Source organism: Pollicipes pollicipes, unplaced genomic scaffold (assembly GCF_011947565.3).
Source record: "Pollicipes pollicipes isolate AB1234 unplaced genomic scaffold, Ppol_2.1 Scaffold_7231;HRSCAF=8579_pilon_pilon_pilon, whole genome shotgun sequence".
Taxonomy (NCBI): Eukaryota; Metazoa; Arthropoda; class Thecostraca; order Pollicipedomorpha; family Pollicipedidae; genus Pollicipes; species Pollicipes pollicipes.
In genome coordinates, this window is record NW_023597034.1 from 28,112,595 (window position 1) to 28,131,679 (window position 19,085).

At 49.5% G+C, this 19,085-nt stretch overlaps 1 protein-coding gene across 1 annotated transcript in view; it reads right to left on the reverse strand.

Annotated features, from left to right (window-relative positions):
* Window positions 1-653: 653 nt before the first annotated feature.
* The window catches only part of LOC119109948 (mitochondrial enolase superfamily member 1-like), a 25,778-nt gene continuing 7,346 nt past the window's right edge, over window positions 654-19,085 (reverse strand). Inside the window, exons 6-12 of the mRNA XM_037233693.1 lie at window positions 13,528-13,682; window positions 13,099-13,217; window positions 11,600-11,757; window positions 10,108-10,242; window positions 9,421-9,592; window positions 4,855-5,036; window positions 654-1,345 (exon numbers count right to left, since the gene is read on the reverse strand). Of these exons, the coding sequence (XP_037089588.1) occupies window positions 1,226-1,345; window positions 4,855-5,036; window positions 9,421-9,592; window positions 10,108-10,242; window positions 11,600-11,757; window positions 13,099-13,217; window positions 13,528-13,682 (1,041 nt within the window). The 3' untranslated portion in view covers window positions 654-1,225. The remainder of the gene's footprint in view (window positions 1,346-4,854; window positions 5,037-9,420; window positions 9,593-10,107; window positions 10,243-11,599; window positions 11,758-13,098; window positions 13,218-13,527; window positions 13,683-19,085) is intronic.

The window sequence follows — 19,085 nt, forward strand, 5'->3', positions numbered from 1 at the left end:
ATATAGACGATGCTGATAGTGACTTGTTGACGTATTTATTGTCTCATACACCAATAGTTAAGATAACTTTTTCTGCATTTATTTGATGCAGTAATCCCCTTTTCCTTATATGCATTGACGGCGCGCAGAGGAGCTTTGGTGTCTGCATTGTCTGCAAGTCGGCATTGGGGATGTGGGACTGAGCTCCTCCCCCTCCCCCGAACGCGCATAAAGTGACGTTCCTGCTAATTAATAACTGAGCTTATTGCACTGCATCTGATACTAGCTTCCACATACTAAAATATGGATCATTCCATAGGTCGTTATTGCACGTGAGGGAGTCATTATGAATAAATTATGAAATATGAATAGATGAATGATGACGGAGTAAATCCGTGATAGCATGACTGTTTATTACGCCACACGATGTAATGTACCGCAGGGCCTTTGTCAGATCTGCTTGTGCCGACTTGTTGCGATCCTTACGCCTACCTCGGATGTGGTCCAATGAGCAGATCAATCCGAGATGGCTGGCAGCCGCGTGTGTCTGCGGGGGTTAGGAGTCGGGCCGTGAGACGCGGCATGTTTGCAGTCGACCGTTTCTCAAGATAGGCTTCCACCAAACACCGACGCATAACACACAGTGCGGAGCTTGCGGCGAATTAAACTCAAGATTGGACTCGCTCATATATTTGCATTGTCTGCACCCGCTCTCTAACAGCCTAATATCTCAAGCTGTCATGATTATCTTCCCCCAAACCCCATACAGTCATCTCCATTTCCATGCATTCATTCCAATGATATGATAATTCTCATGGAACTGAGGACAACCACCAAATAACAATATACAGGCCTCCCCTGTCTGGTCTATGTAGCCACCTCCTGAGTGGTGCAACGTATCTTTGATACCGTTTCGTGGTTGGATCTGCCCGCAGTATCCGCGAGGTTGTATCCGTCAGCGACCAGCGGTCCCTATACCCCCACGTGGTACTGATCAGGTAACTATTATCAAGTCGTCAGTACCAGGTCATGTCACCAATCCGTAACCCGCTCTCAAAGCTCGCCAGTGAGCGGCAGACAGTCCTTGACTCAGCTTCCCCGCGTTGGCACCCGGCCCCCCGACCCAGATCAAGCCCGGGTCGGCCCCTAACCGGGCCCAGTCCCGAAGGGCCGTAGCCGCGGCCGTAGCCGTAGCCGTAGCCGTAGCTGCGGCCGCCGCAGCCGCAGCCGCAGCCGCCCTAGCTGGCTAGTCGTCGCGTGTGTTGCGAGCCAGGCCGGCGGCGATCAGACGTTTCCACTCGCTCCCGTCCGGGAAGCTGTAGCAGGACAGCGCCGCCTCCTTGAACTGGCAACTGTAGCCGGCGTCCTGCCCGGTGTGACAACACAACGGTGTTAGCTCAACACGCATTCGGTATATGGCTCGGAATGAACCAACGCAACAGGGATGGATGTGCTCTCAAAAGAATGAGGTGAGAGGGCGTCTGGGATTCAACACTTGGCTTTGAGGTACTACCCTTTTACAGCAGCCCGTTCATTACAACTTTTCAAAACAATAGCGGTTTTGAGAAAACTTTTATGCAGACCAGAGAGTGATTGGAAGCCTATTGTGCATTTGAACAAGCCAAAGGTACGCGAAATTTTAGCTTTTGCTTGAGACTTTGTCGTCGTTTGGGCAATGACCTGACATGTGTTCCTACAACTTTTACACTAGCGAATTATTGCTGATTCCAGACGACTCTTTCAAACAAAAACTCCAAATGTCATGCCTTAATGATCTGGACACGCTGAATACGCCCAATTTTTGTTTTGCTTGACTCAGGTGTCTGATACCGTTTGCACAAAACCCTGACATGCGTTCCCCATGTTCAACCAACCAAAGCCGCACAAAACTAAGCATCCGAAATTGGCCTACATCGCTCTTTTGAGCACCTCTTTTCACCAAAAATTTTCTGCACCGAAGGTGAGACAAAGTTTTGGTAAAAACGTCTTCATCGGCAGCATAGTTTTAAATACAACAGTTGCGCTCAAAGTATTTGGACAGGCATTCAGTTGTCCATCCGTACGGTTAAGCTTTCCAACGAAATCTGCAGCAAATCTGTCCTATCTGGCCGCGCTCTTTTCCTCCTCGCCGAAACAGGGCCTTGGCTTATAGACACGCATTTATGCCAGAGACGAATCGGACCAAAAAGGCCAAGGTAACTCGGCAGCTTCGCAGGAAACTCCTTGATAGCTGTACGGAATTATTGGTAGGAGCCATGGATATTGCCGATTGAATAGTTGCTCGCACTATCGTCCTCCTCTGATGAGTGGTATGTACAACGTTCCCCCAGTTAATCATCTGGCTCTTGTCACGTGTTATTGAGTTGCACGGCTCTGGATGGCGTTTGATTTTCAGCCATGCAAGCGTCACAACCATAATCTTATTCCCAGAATTACTGGATTTCGAACGGAGTCTTCTGAAGTCTTCGGAGGGACAGTGTTTCGGTGTTAAAACTTCGGCTTATTCATCCCCTGAACATATCGGCCTCACATTTTCTCAGGATCTTTACTCTGGAAGCCACAATGGGGTGACGTCTACGATTGGTTTTCTGATGGGGTTGCAGCACTTGATAACAATCCCATCCGTAAGCCAAGCATGGACATCAACACAAGATAGCTACCAAAGCGGCGAAAGGTCTCCAAATATCCAGGAGGTAATAGGGAAAGGTATTATCACCAAAACATTGCTTTTACCGGTTATCTCAGCGGTGGAACGTTGGACTCATACTCAGCAGAAGTCGGATCATATCTCAGCAATTCTCAGGCGATTATTCGAGTTGCGACGCGCGCATGGCTGAAAGCCAAACACCACCCACCGTTGAACCCTACAATAACACGTGACGACAGCGAAGGACCCAAATGGTCGAAACGCTGCGTCCACACTAACACGCCACGCAGGGACGAGAGTCCGACCAATTATTCTAGGGCACATTAAGCGTCATTTATATGCAAGTGGGGGACTCCTTTACATGCCAGCAGGGCAATGGAAAAAAGGGACCGCGGATATTCAGAGCGGCGTTAGGATAAAGAGGGCTCCGATTGCCTAAAACGGCTCTGGGCGGCCCCGGAGCCCTGAGCATGCAAATAGGCGTCCTAATAGCCAACCTCAGTGGCCCGCGTGGCCCCTTAGTAGTTTGAAAGAACACTGGGTAGCCCAAAGGACCCCTGAACGGACGAAATGCTCTTGAACAGAAACGGGGCACTGAACGTTTTTATGGGCATCGTTTTTATGAACGTTGAACGAATAAACGAATGAAACTTTCGAATGAACGAATGAAATTTTCGTATGAACGAACGCTGAGCGTTTTTATGGGCAATTTATGGGCATCTAAAGTGTCCGGGACATCCGAGGGGCCCACAAGAAACCAGAGGGACCCTTGAGTGGTGAGAGGGGCCTTAGGCAGCAAAAAAGCCCTGGTCAGCTAGAAGAAAACTAGTGTCCAGACGGTTATGATAATGCTGCTTAAGAACTCCAAACGACCCAGTGGGCAACTCAGCTACCGGTATGTCCTCAGAAGCCAGTGGGGCTTTGAAGTATCCAGCCGGACCCTTGAGCGACTAAAAGGCTCCTCAGCGGCCAGAGGAACGCTAGACAGACAGATAGCTTTGGGTATTTCCTCAGAGCCCTGGGTGTCCAGAGGGCCCCAGAGCGGTCAGAAAGACCCATGGACAGTCAGAGAGGTTCTTGGGCGACAGAAAGAGACTGAGCAGCCGAAGGATCCCCTTCGGGAGCTCACATGACCCCGATTGTCCAGGAGGTCATGAGGATCCTCTGGCGGCCAAACGGACTGCTGAGCAGCCAGCAGGCCTGCGATAGCCAGACGAGCTACGAGCCAGACCCATGTAGCCGGAAAGGCCCCTGAGCCATCAGCGGTGCCTTATAGCGACCAGAGAGGCCCCGAGCTGCCAGTTAAGCCCCTGAGTAGTCAGAAGGGAAAACCACCCACGCCCACGGGTTCCCCAGTGACCAGAGAGAACCCCAAGTGTCCCGAACAGCTAAAATGGACCACAAGTGGCCAGATCGGCCCTGAGAAAAATAAGGCCAAGAACAGCCAGAACAGATACGCCCTCCGCGAGACCAAAGAGCCCCTGAGTCACCCCGAGGTCTCTCTCAGCGTTCAAAAGGGTCATTTATAGGCCAGAGGGTCTAAAAGTATCTGTAAGATCCCTCAAGCAGCCAGAGTGCTTCCAGTGACCTAGAAGGGCCCACTGAACGACAAGGATCCCCTAGTGTCAAGATGGGGCCTGATGAGCAACCAGAGGTGGTTTTGGTGCTGTCTGTATTTCTGCTCTGGCAAATGCTCTGTTTTGGCTCTTTTATTTAATAGCGTCATTTTTAATCGCATCATGGAAAGCGTTTTCACATGGAGCTCCTGAAAGCCTGGGACTTCCCCATGTATGACGTTCACCGGGGCCGGTGAGGTTTGCTACCCCCCCCCCCCCCCCCCCTCTCCCCAAATCCACCCAGGAGCTCCAGCCATGCAATAAAGGCGTCGAGCTTTCGACTGAGACCTCGCACTACATCACCATTACCGTAGGTCATGTGCAATCGTTTAACCGCTATGGTGCAACGGTACTATGGTGCAGTGGTACAGTGGTACAATCACACAATCTCCATATGTTCGTCAGTCATGAACTCGCGCTTTGTGTGAACTGAGGCGCTGAAAGAGCAGCCGGTTTGGATGTTAATGCAAGGTACCACTGGCTCAACGCCGATCAACGGCAGACCTCGCGGGATGAGAGACAATTGCCCGAATTAGCATCCCCAGTCCGCACACAGCCATCTCCGAGCAAAGTGACCATTTTTACACGCAACTGACTTGACACAGAACTGACCTCTGGCGGCATGTAGCGGTTGCGCCGGCAGATGGCGGGCGTCTCGAGATGTTCCGACAGGTGCGAGACGTACTCAACGCGGCGGCCCTCGGTGGAGCCCGACACGCGGATGTAGTCGAACAGCTGCAGGTGCTGCACCATCTCGTTCAGGCATATACCCCCAGCATGCGGGCATACGGGCACTGCCGGACGCAGGCATTCGTGACCATCTCTTGGTCGTTGTATTCCTCGGGTCCTAACGTAATAAAGACATCGTATGGGTGTCTCACGCCACAATTAGGGTTGAAAACAGCCGGCTGAAATGGTTTCTGCCGGCCGGTTTTACGCGTTCAAGACTCTACGGCCGGCTCTATGATGACTGGCTGACTATTAGACGAAACTGGCAAGAAATAAAATGCTACAGAACATGTCTTAAAACGATGATGTAAGCCGAAACAACAAGCTATGAAAGCACTTGTATGTTACCGTGTGTGCAGCAACAGTGGGGGGGGGGGGGGGGGGGGCGGGAGGGGCAAAGCCCCTTCACTTTCACTGCACGCTTACTGTCTCTCAGGACAGGCTCATTAAGTTTGATACAGATATGTCGTTGGCATTTGGCGTTGCCCGGCCCGGCGACTGCTCTAGACAACACAATGTCACATTTTGTAAATATCCTCATCAATACGTCACCGCTAGAGTTCGCCATGGAACATGGGTGTGATATCTAATGGGCTGTCAAACTGGTCACGCAAAATTGCCACTCTGCCGGACAAGCTGAGTCCCTTGTAGTTTTTCAACTCTCCGAAAGGTGTCGTGGTAATGGGAGCGGCGCTTCCAGAAACCAAGTATCGTCTGTCATATTTTGACCCTTCCTAGTGGTGTGCTTACGCATCAATCGGATTTTTTATTTGTAGTTACATTCATATGTTCAACCGAAAGTGCCAAATAGGCCCAAATAGTATCGATATGCCTCAGATGGTGGCCTTTCCTACCTTTCACGAACCATTAGTTCCATAAAAACACAAAAAAGCGCGAACATGATATACATAGGCTGGTCGCTTACTATTTTCCGAAGTTGCCGAAACATGCTTTTATAAAGGGCAGAGCGTAAGTTGCTGTGGACGCTATAACAGGTATTCGAATACACCGCCTAAGGCACCACAAAACATGTGTGGGCACCTGTGCAATGTTAAAATATACACGGCATACTATCACAAAACGGCCGTAATGTCCATATTATGTCTATGCCAGGCCGCTTTTTTTTCTACGCCGTTACCCAAGAACAGGTAACCAGGAGTGCCCCTCCCTCAATCCCAGCGACGCAGTAAACCGTACGTTAACACCAGAAAACATAAAATCAAGTCGCGGCACTCCCAGCTAGGAAGATGAAACAAACTTAAAAAAAAGACAGGCGAGGAGGTGGAGCAGACCCGAGGGAATTGTGTTATGTGAGAGGTAGGGAAAAATCATAGATGAAAAGGCTTAAAGTAGTCATTAGCCAAAATCAGCTAATGACAGCCCGCTACAACCGCCCAATAAGCTACAACCACTGAATTCCCCGTGTTAGTAAGGGTTATACAGTCACAAGTCGGGGGGGGGGGGGGGGGCAATTACCTGGTCATTTTTGTGCTGGGCTTTGAGCTGGATTTCCAGGGAGTCCGCCCAGCTAAGCAGAGTTTGTTGCTGGGAGAACTCCCGGAGCCAGCGCCATGAATTTGGGTATATGTGCATGACTTTATATCAGAAATTGATTGTGAAACATGAAGGAGGTCAAATATGATGTGCGTTGGATATGTACAGCACAAGGATGGCAATGTCTTCAAATATGTTTGTTACGTTAATATGTGTTCACGAAATGCTTGCGGATGATGTTCTTAACGATGGTTTTCGATACAGGGATATCAGCTATTCTTGGAAAATATGAAACCATAATGTCGTTCCACAGCTTGGGGCCAAGACAGGATGCTGTAAATAGTCTATAATTACGATGAAGCTTGCTATCACAAAAGAGATATCGCTATATATCGCTTGTTATCACAAAAGAGACCAGCTGGCCACGTGTTTATTCATGATGGATATAATGTTCCGAATAAACATGGCTCACTTAAGCATTCGTTCGACATGGTCATTGCACATAGTCAATATCTTACCCACAACTGGAACATCCAGGAGCACATCAAAACTATGGAAAACATGAAAGTGAAGAAATCAAGCTAAAAAAGAGTAGTGTGCGTCTGGCTTCATAAACCACGCTGTTCATCACACAGGTTTTATCGAAGCCAGACGTGCAGGTAATGCATACGCTTCTCTTGATCTCGCGGGTGGGGCCCTGCATATCAGTGAGAACAAAGCGCTCTATTCACATGGCCGATTATGACGCTGTTTTCAACTTATTCGATTACACGTCTTATTTTAGTTATAACTGGTACAGCTGTCCAACTTCCTGTGCTATGTAACACAAAACGTGCCTTGTATTTGAAACTTGCACTGAATGCATAACTGGTTGGGATTTTGAGAGCGTATGGATGCTCACGAGTTCCAGAAATCGTGCTTATGTTCATGTACGTCAGACATGAATATCTCAACGATAATGTTTGTCTTGGCCTTGAACGCCAGGATGATAGATGCCGGGTAGAACATAACTCAGTTCAAGGAAAACTACGATGCAACACTAAGAAATATACTGGATGTGCAATGTAGGCTTCATTATCAGTTTATAGTTAACATGAGAACCCGGTAAGTGAAGGTAGTGTGGTGCAGGTGACACAATAGTAAGCGGATTTAACATCAAGATGAGTGTTAAGCCCAGAATTTTTGCGGGAAGCTCTTACAAAATTTTACGGTATATTACACTGGCAGCATGTATTGGCTGTTAGCAAACAATTCACAATATTCCATGAAAAGTCGTTGAAAATTCTAGAGCACCCGGCTTCAAAAATACAACCTTTGGATTATGGATCGGGCACTAAAGCTGCGAGTTCGTACACGCAAAACTTGTCATGCAATTTGTTTCATTAGTCAATTTTTTAGAAGGGTTGACGCCCTCAGCAAAACAAGAGCAGGTTTTTTTCATTTTTGGCCGTATTTCGATTCAACCTACCGAATAATTACGAGACCATCGCCTTTTCCAGGCAAGAAGAAGCTTGCTTTAAGTGTGATCGATGCTCTGTTGTCCCTTTATGGGCGCAAAGTGTCCCCAGAAGTCGGCGCGCACTAAAACCCCAATCATCATCGTCATCTATTCTCCCTTTCGTTTCCATGATACACGCTCCGTGTGTTGTTGCTTTGAACGCAACCACATCTTCTGGATTTTTGTCTACAAAATACAATTTTCAGATTTATGCGTTAGAAACATGACATTTCTTAGATGCGAAGCTGCTGCTCTTTATATCTTAATGTCTTTTATTCGGAACCTTAGTGTTGTGCAATGTGCAGCGCTAGAAACCGACTCGGTGTTCAATTTGTCTTTAGATACGGTCAAAATCCTTAAGAATCGCGCTGCCTCCACGCGGTTAGCGTGAGCTGCCAATCATCTTATAGCGATTTTGATCCACCTGCGCATTGACTCAGACACTTCCCGTTTTGAAGCGGTTTCCACAGCGCAGCATGTGATGTGGGCTAGGTAATGACAGTGCTATAAAAACAATAAAGTGAAGTAAAGTGGTGGCGAAATGGAGCGCATAAGGTGAAATGCGTCTTGCATTGATATACTCCAGGCGCAAATATTTAGACGATTGTGTATGCATAACACATCGCATAAAGAAAAGTAATGACAGTGAAGTAAAGTGGTGGCGAATTGTTAAAAACGCTAAAAGCAGGTTTCTTCCCGACTCTGTCTCACTTTCCTCCCAAAGTCAGGCAGCTGTTGACACCTCCAGCTAATAACTGCATCTTAGCGCTGATGTGTTTTCTCGATCTGTCTTGGTGGGAGATGCTGTTGTCGGGCACCATAAGCATTTGTTGGGCATCATGGGTCGAAACCAGGTCACGGCAATCAACGTAGGATTAATGTTGTGTGACTGAAGACGTTGTTGGATTCGTATGGCCTCGAGAATAAAGCGTGTAAGCTGAACTGGGCGACTATTAAAGACTCCGGCAGGGAGCCGTATGGCGGACTTCAGGCTGCTGCGCAGCACTCGCGTTAGGCGTGTTCGAAACGCCTAGTGTCGTTTGGCTGATCATGGCCAGACGATTACCACTATCGGTTTCGTCGGGTGGTTTCGACCGCCAGGATTTCATAGCTCGTTCATTGAATATTCACGTCAAAGTGGAGGTAGGCGTGTTAAAATGGTTCGTCCGATTTCCGAACGCAGCGGTTTGCACATTCTTGACGTTTTTGTTGCTACTACCCGACCGGTTTGTTTTCATTCTACGATTATCCGTCCTGGTAGAATATCGCAGCGCAGGCAGCTTGTTGCAGCCTATAGAACTTGAAACTTGTTGCACCCTATCAAAACAACACCTTTGGCCATCACGTTTGTGAAAGCGAGCGAATGGTTGTTTTCCACCATATCTGAATAATCCTGTCTATGACGCAAAATCCTGTATCAGGTAAGCACTGTAAAACGCACATTCGTATGCACTGACCTTTGAATTTGTGGGCCATCAGGTAGATAGGCAATATCTCGTTGATGCTGCCCACGCGGCAGGAGTCCACCTGGCAGTACTGCATGCTGCCCGCCTGCAGGAACTGCTTGAACATCACCTTGTTCTGGCACATCTCGCCTGTGGCCACCCCGATGCCGTACGGGGCGAGCGCCTGCCGGGAGTTTGCGAACTTATCGTGGGGCCACGGCACGGAGCCACGAAAGCTTTCTGAGCTCATCATCTTGGCGTAAAAACGAGCAATTACATAGAAAGATCACTACAAAAAAAACATTCGTTGGGAGCAGACACGGAGCGGAACCACAGTGTCGATATCCTCAGTAACCCAGTGCTTTTCTGCCTGACAAACAGGGTGGTTTATCGACCAAAGCGTTAACAATTTGGAGCAAACGACGCAAAGCTGAATGGGACCGTGCATCTTAACATGTAACAGCTGCGGGTCATCGTGAGTGAGGCCGTCCATCTTAACATGTAACAGCTGCGGGTCATCGTGAGTGAGGCCGTCCATCTTAACATGTAACAGCTGCGGGTCATCGTGAGTGAGGCCGTCCATCTTAACATGTAACAGCTGCGGGTCATCGTGAGTGAGGCCGTCCATCTTAATATGCAGCAGCTGGAGGCCATTGTTTTGTAGCTGGAGTCAACTCAAGCGGCGAGTGGTGACCTGACCTTGGCGATCTGGGCGTGGCCAAGCACGTCGTCAGGCGACGTCGGCTCCTCGATCCAGAGCGGCCGGAACTCGGAGAGCTCTTTCATCCAGTAAATAGCCTCGTTCACGTCCCAGCGCTGGTTCGCGTCTACCATCTGAGTTCGAAAGAATGAATTAGGCACCCTGCAGAGACCAATCCAATCCGTTCACTCGTCGAGGGCAGAAATGTGAGGCTTTCAACCGTTCATACAGGACATCAGCCGGCTTCAATGTTGTAATATCTCAACGTGTGTCTAGCTTAACAGGCGCTCGGGCGGGGAATAGCAACTTGACCTTTTCGTAAAGGTTTTCCCGGAACAACTCAAGAAGCTGTGGCGTGGCAACGCCAGGCACTGTCTAGCTGTAGACAATTGACTAGCCTAGCTTTTGGTGTAGCACATTTAAAATGCCTGTCAATGTCGCTGATCTGAAGAGGGTCAAAATCAGGCCATGGATATCACTCTATCATCTAGGTCCTCCCAGCTAGACCTCATGCCCCGAAACCCCTGACCACATTGTATGACCTATGGACCGCGGACCCAAACCTATGGTCTCTGAGATTCTGATCAAATCCTGCGGCCCCCGGCCCACTGACCAGACCCTGCCATACCCGACTCCATGACCACACCGCGCGGTCCGCGGTTCACTGATCAGACCCTGTGGCCCGGTCTATTGGCGCGACCCTATGACTTCAGTCCACTGACTAGCCCTGCCGCCCTTCCAATGACCGGCCCGCGCCATATCCGGCCTCACCACCAGACCCCACGGTCCTCGGGCCGCCGCTCTGACCTTATCGTCTCCACCCCGAGTGGCCAGACCTTGCCGCCTCTGCCCAACTGACCAGACCCTGCAGCCCCCGACCCATTGGCCGGACCTTCTGCCCCAACCCACTGACCAGACCCTGCCGTTTCCCCAACGACCAGACTCTGAGGCCCCGGCCACTGGCTGGACCCCGCTGTCTCTGACCCACTGATCAGACCTTGCGGTCCGGTCTGCTGGCCTTGCCCTATGACTATGGTTCACTGATCACACCCCGCGATCCCCAGTTCACTGATTAGACAATGCGATTCACAGTCAACTGACCAGACCCTGCGACCCCCAGTCCACTGGCCAGGCCCTGCGATCCCCAGTCCACTGGCCAGACCTTGCAACCCCCAGTCCACTGGCCAGACCCCGCAACCCCCAGTCCACTGGCCAGACCCTGCGACTCACCGTCAACTGACCAGATCCTGCAATTCACAATCAACTGACCAGATCCTGCGAGCCCCAGTCCACTGGCCAAACCCTGCGATCCCCAGTCCGCTGGCCAAACCCTGCGAGCCCAGTCCACTGGCCAAACCCTGCGAGCCCAGTCCACTGGCCAAACCCTGCGAGCCCCAGTCCACTGGCCAAACCCTGCGATCCCCAGTCCACTGGCCAGACCCTGCGATTCACAGTCCACTGGCCAGATCCCGCGAGCCCCAAGCAACTGACCATGCGCCGGTTCGGTCCGATCGTCTCGCGGACGACCCGTAAGCGTCGTCGGTCGTCACTCAGGTCCTGGCCCACTTTGATCTTGAACTCGTCCCAGCCGGCCTCCATGAACTGCAGGCAGAGCGCGCGGATCTTCTCGTCCGGGTAGCCCAGCCAACCTGCAGGCCCAGTGATCTGCCTTGCGCGGTGTCCAGACAAATGGCGGGTCCAGCGATCTGCCTTGCGCGGAATCCAGGCAAATGGCGGGCCCAGCGGTCTGCCTTGCGCGGTATCCAGACAAATGGCGGCCCCTGCGGTCTGCCTTGCGCGGTATCCAGACAAATGGCGCGCCCAGCGGTCTGCCTCGTGCCGAATCCAGATAAATAATCCAAGGGTTTTTAGTTGATTTTTTTTACCGAATGCATTAAACTGAACGGTACTGTGTCGACATGTTCTCTTTTTTGTCGCTTTACAAACCGGAGAAATGTCTAACGTCGAAGAGCTATTTGCTGACATGCATTCTTGCCGACCTATCAGATTTGCAAAGTGCTTATAAGCTGAAATGTATATTTGCCTCATGCCCATGTCTTGAAATGTCGCTTAGTCGGATGCTAATGTCTCAAACTGTTTTTGTTTTTTTGTTCTCTTTGGTCGAATGATTATTGCCGGTGCGTACTTAAAGGCGAATGATCACTAAGCCATCCTGCAATACCTACGCTTGCGCAGATGCTAAAGCCACCCTGCGATACCTACACCTGTGCAGAGGTTAAAGAGAATACCTTGATTTTTACGATCTTCCAAAGACCACCGCCCATTTCAATGCCAAACGATGTCATCTATGGCGGTGTTCAATCCTTCTGAACTTATGAACGTTTAATGACTGTTTTTGGTGATGGGTACAGTAACGGCGAAGGCTTTAAGCCTATTTACCAGTTTGGCTCCCAACATGCTGCTTTACCCCTAAGTCAGTTCGTTCCCAAACATGCCTGAATAATGGTTTCATCTGACATGTTACTGGTTGTTGTGAGTCACGCATATTTATTAAATTTCCATCTCCTCCAATCGGTCGGTCGGTTACGGTCCATCAAACTTTTCCCATCAACACGGAGCTTAACTTATGAATGACTCCTTACAGCCTGCAGAGCTACCACTTCCGAGAATTTCAGTCGTCCAATTAACATTATTACAAAATAAATTCGGTTGTTTGGTCATTCGACGCAATCCTCAACACGGTCCCGCCACGGGCGGGTGAATCGAAAGGCAGGCGCTCTAACCAACTGAGCCAATGGGACGGACAAATCTTTGGAGCTAAGTGGGACGGACAAAGCCGGTCAGCATACGTCAGTATCACTTACTTCGCCTAGCCGCTACTTTAATCAGGTGGCTGTTCTCCTGACGTCGTTTAGTCAGAGCGGCAAACGATATCAACGACCAATGTTCTCCAGGAGCGGGACGCGTGGCGATAGGCGGATAAGTTCCGCGTCTGCCCAGCGGTACCGCATGCCGTCTCGGTGCCGTACCCGCAGCGGTGGTGTAAGCGGGATACCCCTCGGCCACCATGAGTTGCTCCCGCTGCTTCTTCAGGGCGGGGTCGATGGTGAGCATCTCTAGCGCCTCCTCTTTGCTGAGCACGTCCGAGCTGCGGTGGTGACCAGGTGAATTACGGTCAGTACGGGCTCCAACCACTGTCGAAACATTCGATTTCGTGTTTTGTGCCACAGAAGTCAGCAATTGATGGACGAGTGTTGAAGCCTCCGCGACTGGCACACAATGAGAGATTGAAGATGCTTTCGGAGGACACGGAACACAGGTATCATGTGAAATATGTAGCATATCTTGTGTAACTTAATGCTAGGTAATCGGTCACATGAAACCAGAGGCTAACGCTCTTCTCGGTGTTAGCCTGCCTTCACTAATCCGCGACCTAGGCCTCCTACAGCTGCACCTACATGTAGCGGAAGTCCATGACATCGACCAGTTGCTGGGGCGTCATGTCAACCAGCAGGCGCCAGACAGGCTTGCCCTCTCTGCGCGCCCACAGATCCCAGATGGCGTTCACCAGAGCGGCGGTAGCCAGGTGAACAACGCCCTTCTGCGGTCCGATCTGAGGAAGTCACGTCACAGCATCAGCAACTGATCTACGTTGACAACTCACGAATCCGTATCTCACACTCCTATGCTCCGTTTCTGACAATCACGTGTGACGTCTGTGTGCCTACAACACACATGCCACGCTAGGGATGTTTTCATGATGGCAGTGCTTCAGCCAATAGGAATACGAGCCACAATAAACATGATGATGGTCTTCTTTGTAAACAATGTTGCCAACAGCCTGAGCCCGCACATGCTTCAAGCCTTGCAACGGACGTTTTAGTATCACGTTCGTCTGCATAACACAGGCCAGTTGTATATGAATGCCCAGTATGAATGCTCAGCTTGCAGAGTCTTGCTCTTCCGGAGCCCTGTGCTGCTGCACTTGCGTAGATCAGTTTAAAAGAATCTACCTGAATACAGTCAAGATATAATCTCCATACTACATACACATACAACAGTAGTTGGCAAAGGGTTGGTCATGAGATTCTTTGGGATTGGGGTTTTAATTCATTGGTCGCGGGCGGGAGGGTTGAGTCACGGTAACAACGGCGCGCATCATTGCAGCGCCTTGCAGGCTATTGCACTAATTACGCAATGCCCGCGCAATGTCCTTCATGCCAAGGCGAGAGGCGGACGAAATCATACGACCCCACTAGCTGATCGCGTCGTCAAGTCCCCATAACGACGACGATCATGCAAGGTGACAACCAGGTAGCAATGTGACATTGCAAGACGGTGTGATGGTCTCATTGGCATACATAAATGTAAAATAATATACACAGATGCTTGATACTCTACACAATCTAATTTGAGGAGGCTGTAAAACATAACTTTTAAGTGTCAAAAACCTAAGGAAGCCTTCAAGAATAACTTGCAGGTAAGAACGACGCAGAAGAGTGACCGGCGTCTATTTTTTTTCTCTGACACAGCTTTAGTCAAAGTTTTAGTGATTCACCTAAATCTGCGCAGCGAAATTTGGTGTTACACCCGCTTGGCCGTAATAACATGCGTGTGACTCAACTTTTGTATCTATGTAAGTGATTTAATCGGATTTTATTTAAGAATGAACATGTTGCCTTATGATGTAATAAAGGCAATAGCGAGGCTTTGTTCAGTTCATACAATAACTTGCCTACAGCAATCGGATAAGCAACGGGCGAGAAGGGCTGCCAACGGGTGCTACCAATTTTCGTCACAGCCGTAACGGACCTAAGCCTTGGCGCCACGCGCATAAATTGATTTGCAGATCGGACAGCGACGCGGTTCTTCTGTGTCGCTGCACCTTGGTTTCTCATCGACTTTGTTGCATGCCAATGTAACAAAGCACTTGTGCACGCTACGCGAACGCTTGTCTCGGGTTAGAATCAGCGATATATCCGTCTCTTCACGTTGTCAGCTTTTAAAGTTGTTAACATGATCTGCCTGGCCAGCCCGTTAGTTTGCCTCAGGCACGAGGGCACGCACGGAGTGGGACGGATCGTCAGCATCACTGCTTTGTTTCAGTTCTAGTGGCAGATGTCTGGTCAATGGCAGCTCCCATGGTTTAGCGGCTTGGCCAAATTAATGTGTAATGCTCCCTTTCTTATGCTATGGTGAATTTGATTTAGGTTTTAGCTGAAGTTATTCCAGTCCGGGTGTGACATAAAGTTTCAAAATCAGAAGGACCAGGCATTGAAACGAGACGAGTTACCCAGCCTAGCACTCAAAAGTCATGTCATATCAAAGCGAGGGCCGTCTGCTTAAGGCCTTAACTAAAATTGTTCATTTCCGCTTATGGTGTAATAAAAAAGCATAGAATGCGACTGGGGCTAGGCACTTTACCCACCAAAGCATGGAAAGTCATTCTCGAAAGGGCAAACGATTATATTGGGTTGTCATAGCATCCATTCACATTTGTTTTCGGTTCAATCGTAAAGAAAGAACTGGTACACAAAGGCGGTTTCCTTCTCCATGTTCCCTACCTCAGCGGGTGACGAGATGCAACAATAAGCTGGCTGATTGGAACGTGTCAAAGTAACAGTCGTCACGCCCTGAAATCATCTCAGACGTCGCCCAGCGAAGCGGGCGGGTCACACTTGTCTAAATAACTATTTGAGGAAGGCACGTCTATCTGTTTATCCGTCCCGTTTTGTGTACCGTCGTGCACGGGCCGGACCGCGGGTTGCTGAGTGAAGAAATCTGGACACGACGCGCGGGCACATGACGCGGTTTTCCACGGGTAGATCACGAGCCGGTGCTGTCCGGGGTTCTGGAGTGGCACGTGGCGAAAGGACCGTTTTAGATCCATCGGTTTTCACGGACGGTCCGAAAAGCCGACCGACGGCAAAGCCAACGAGTAGCCGTACGAAATTGTGGTCACATCTCGGCAACCACGGGTCAGAGCAACAAGAAAAAAAACACTCTATGGTAAACAATTCAACGGGAAATCACGTGGTGCCAGATCTGTGGTTGCGCGTGCCACATGTCACGCGCACAGAAGTGGCCAACATGATTTTGGCCGGTTTTTATGTTTTCCAAGTTTTAAGCTGCATTTCGACAGCCAGCGCTTTAACACGCGCCCGAGTGGCCGGTTGAATACCCTTTGTTCGGGTGGGGAATCAATTTTACCCCACTGAGATCTCAGGAACTAAGAGAGCTAGAAATACCAAATTTGCAGAGTGTGTTGGTCTGTACCAGAACTACCTCGGGTTAAATTTTGACGTTCCCGGGCCATGACCTTCGGATCAAACAAGGTCAAACAAGGTCAATTTCCAGTTTGGTCTCCAAATCCCCCAGAACCTAGATATCTGTTCTAAACAAAGGGGCACGTGATCACTTCAAGTCATTGACTTTGTCTGACCTCAAAAAGGTCATGATGACTAAAATCATACAAGACTGCTTTGAGTTTTGCATTGGAATAAGCGACAAAAATTGCGCTAAGCAGTATGTTCCAAAAAACAAAATGCCGACCTGGGTCATTTTAGGTCAGTGAACTATTCTGACCCTTGAGAAATGCATGGAAGATGTATAATCCGGTTCCTGTTATTAATCAATTCAAAATGAGCACCAAAAACTACCCTATACGGCACACCCTAGAGTAACAAAACAGACTGGCTTTGACATTGGTCTCACGTTCAGAACTGATCTTAGGTCAATGGGTTTGTTTAGTCAGTTGTTGAGCTGCCTAAGAAAAAATCCCAAAGATGTATGGTCTCGTCTAACACTTCATTGTTGCATCAGATTGAACGATCTCCTATAAATTGACTTTGCAGAATCCATGGCCCGACTTTGACCTGCCCTAGGTCAGTGGCCTTATAACGTGCATCTAAATGTTTGATACCAAACGATCCGCTATTCATCTCTCTACAGCTATGCAAAGTTTGGCGTGGCTGCGCCGCGCCGTTCGGAAACCATTCTGGAAAAACCTTTGGGGGTGAATTTGGCCCCCACTCGAGGGTGCGTTGAGGTGCGAATCCAATTTTTGCGTGCCGACCGATGTACCGGCTGCAATTTGTTCGCCCGACACAAGTTTGTGCGACGCACGGTTGCGTCAGTAATCGTTGAGCAAGTCGGGAATGTCAGCATTTCCGGAAATGATTAAGCTGCAGCCGGGACCGTGGCGAAATTAACATCACCGCAGGCACCAATCCATTACCCTATTTCCACCCCCATTTACCACCGCTTATTCGTCACTCTGTGCACTGCGCGCACCAGTCGTCACACCTCAAAATCTATGCCTCGACTTGCCCTGTCCCGTCCATATATTACTTTTACCTAAACACTTGTATTCCACAGTTTTGCGTCGTTCAAGTTCCACCGGTTCATCGCCCCAGTTGTTCGCGGCGAGCATTTAAAGAAATACGACGAAACGAGCACGCGCCGCATGTTGCCGACGTCCGGCAACCGTCATTCATTCATTATTCATTTATGTATTCATTTATTCCTTCATTGCGGCGTTGCGGGAGCGATTTGTTTTTCAGCGAAGATCACTTCTGCGATACAGTAGCCCTCACCCCGGCCTCAAGAGGTTTGTTTTGGCGGCACTAATGGTCTAACAACACATAAGCATTCCAGTGGCGTTGGCAAGTGGCAGTGGTGAAATTTAGGGGAAGCACGTCGAAGCAAGCGTGCAAACACAGGCAAAAATATATGTAAAACCCGTCCACAACATTTTGATACAAACTTTAGGAAAGCTGGCCGGCACTCAGTGCTGTGTTATCATCAAAGCTGTAAGTATTTCACCCCATGGTGTCACGCGGGAAAGTTGGCTTGCGGATGAAATTCAGCCTTCGAAACTACGTGCATCTCCTTCTGTGCCAGGAACACAACATCTGCCCGGTCCTGGTTAGATATCTATGAGAGAGGCTAAAGATTGGCGGAAGACTTACAAAGGTTCACGAATTTGGTGACTTATCATCACGCGTGGTCACGATCGATTTAGAAGACAAGGAATGCGAAGTCGTTGGCCAAAGGCCGACATGTCCTACTTGCCTGCATACTATTGGCTTGAGCTGCGTCTGTCTGTCTGGCCCGATCTGCGTAGCGCCATGTAAGGCGGAGCGGCGGATCGATGCAAGGTAGATTTGGACATGACGCGAGGGCTTGCGAAGCGGTTTTTCACGGGTAGCTCGCAAGCCGCTGCTGTCAGGGTTCAGGCGTGGCGTGTGGCGGAGGGGCCGTTTTAGGCCTATCGTTATTCTCGGGTTGCCCGCATAATAACAATGGGCCCAAAACGACCCATTTCTCGGGCCGCCCATACGATATGTCCAACGACAAAGCAGACGTGCTGCCGTACAAAATCGTGGCCACATCTCGGCAGCCAGGGGTCGGAACGACCAGAAATGACATAGGTATATAACTAAACGGGAATCGCGAGATGCCAGATGCCCACAAGCAAGTGCCGCCAATCACAGTCACAGAGGCGGTCGAGATGGACGTGTCCAACTTTTACGGTTTTCATGTTTTTATGGCGTCGCTGAAAGCCGGAGATGGTAGGATCGCGGATCCAATTTCAAAGCGTCGACCAATGTACCGTCTGCAATGACTTTACCCACACCAGGTTGTAAGGCGCACGGTTGCGTCGATAATCGTCGGCAAGACCAGGAAAGTCGAAATTTCGAAAAACGGCGAACTTTACGTTGCCACGTGCACAAATTCTTGGTCTGTATTTACCATCCATTTGTTCGTTATTATGTGCCCTGTTCCGTCCATACTTCGCTTTTAACTAAAAGGTTGCAATTCATTTTTTCACGTCGTCGAAATGCCACCAATCGATCACTCAGACACGGCCGGTGAGAATTTAAAGTAAATCGATGAAAAGGCAGTAGCAATAGCCTTATTCCTCAGAGAAAAAAACAGGAAATGGGGATATAGATGAGTTGATATTACGGCAACATGCCTTTACATGCCTGGTGGTGTTTTCTGTTAACTGGGA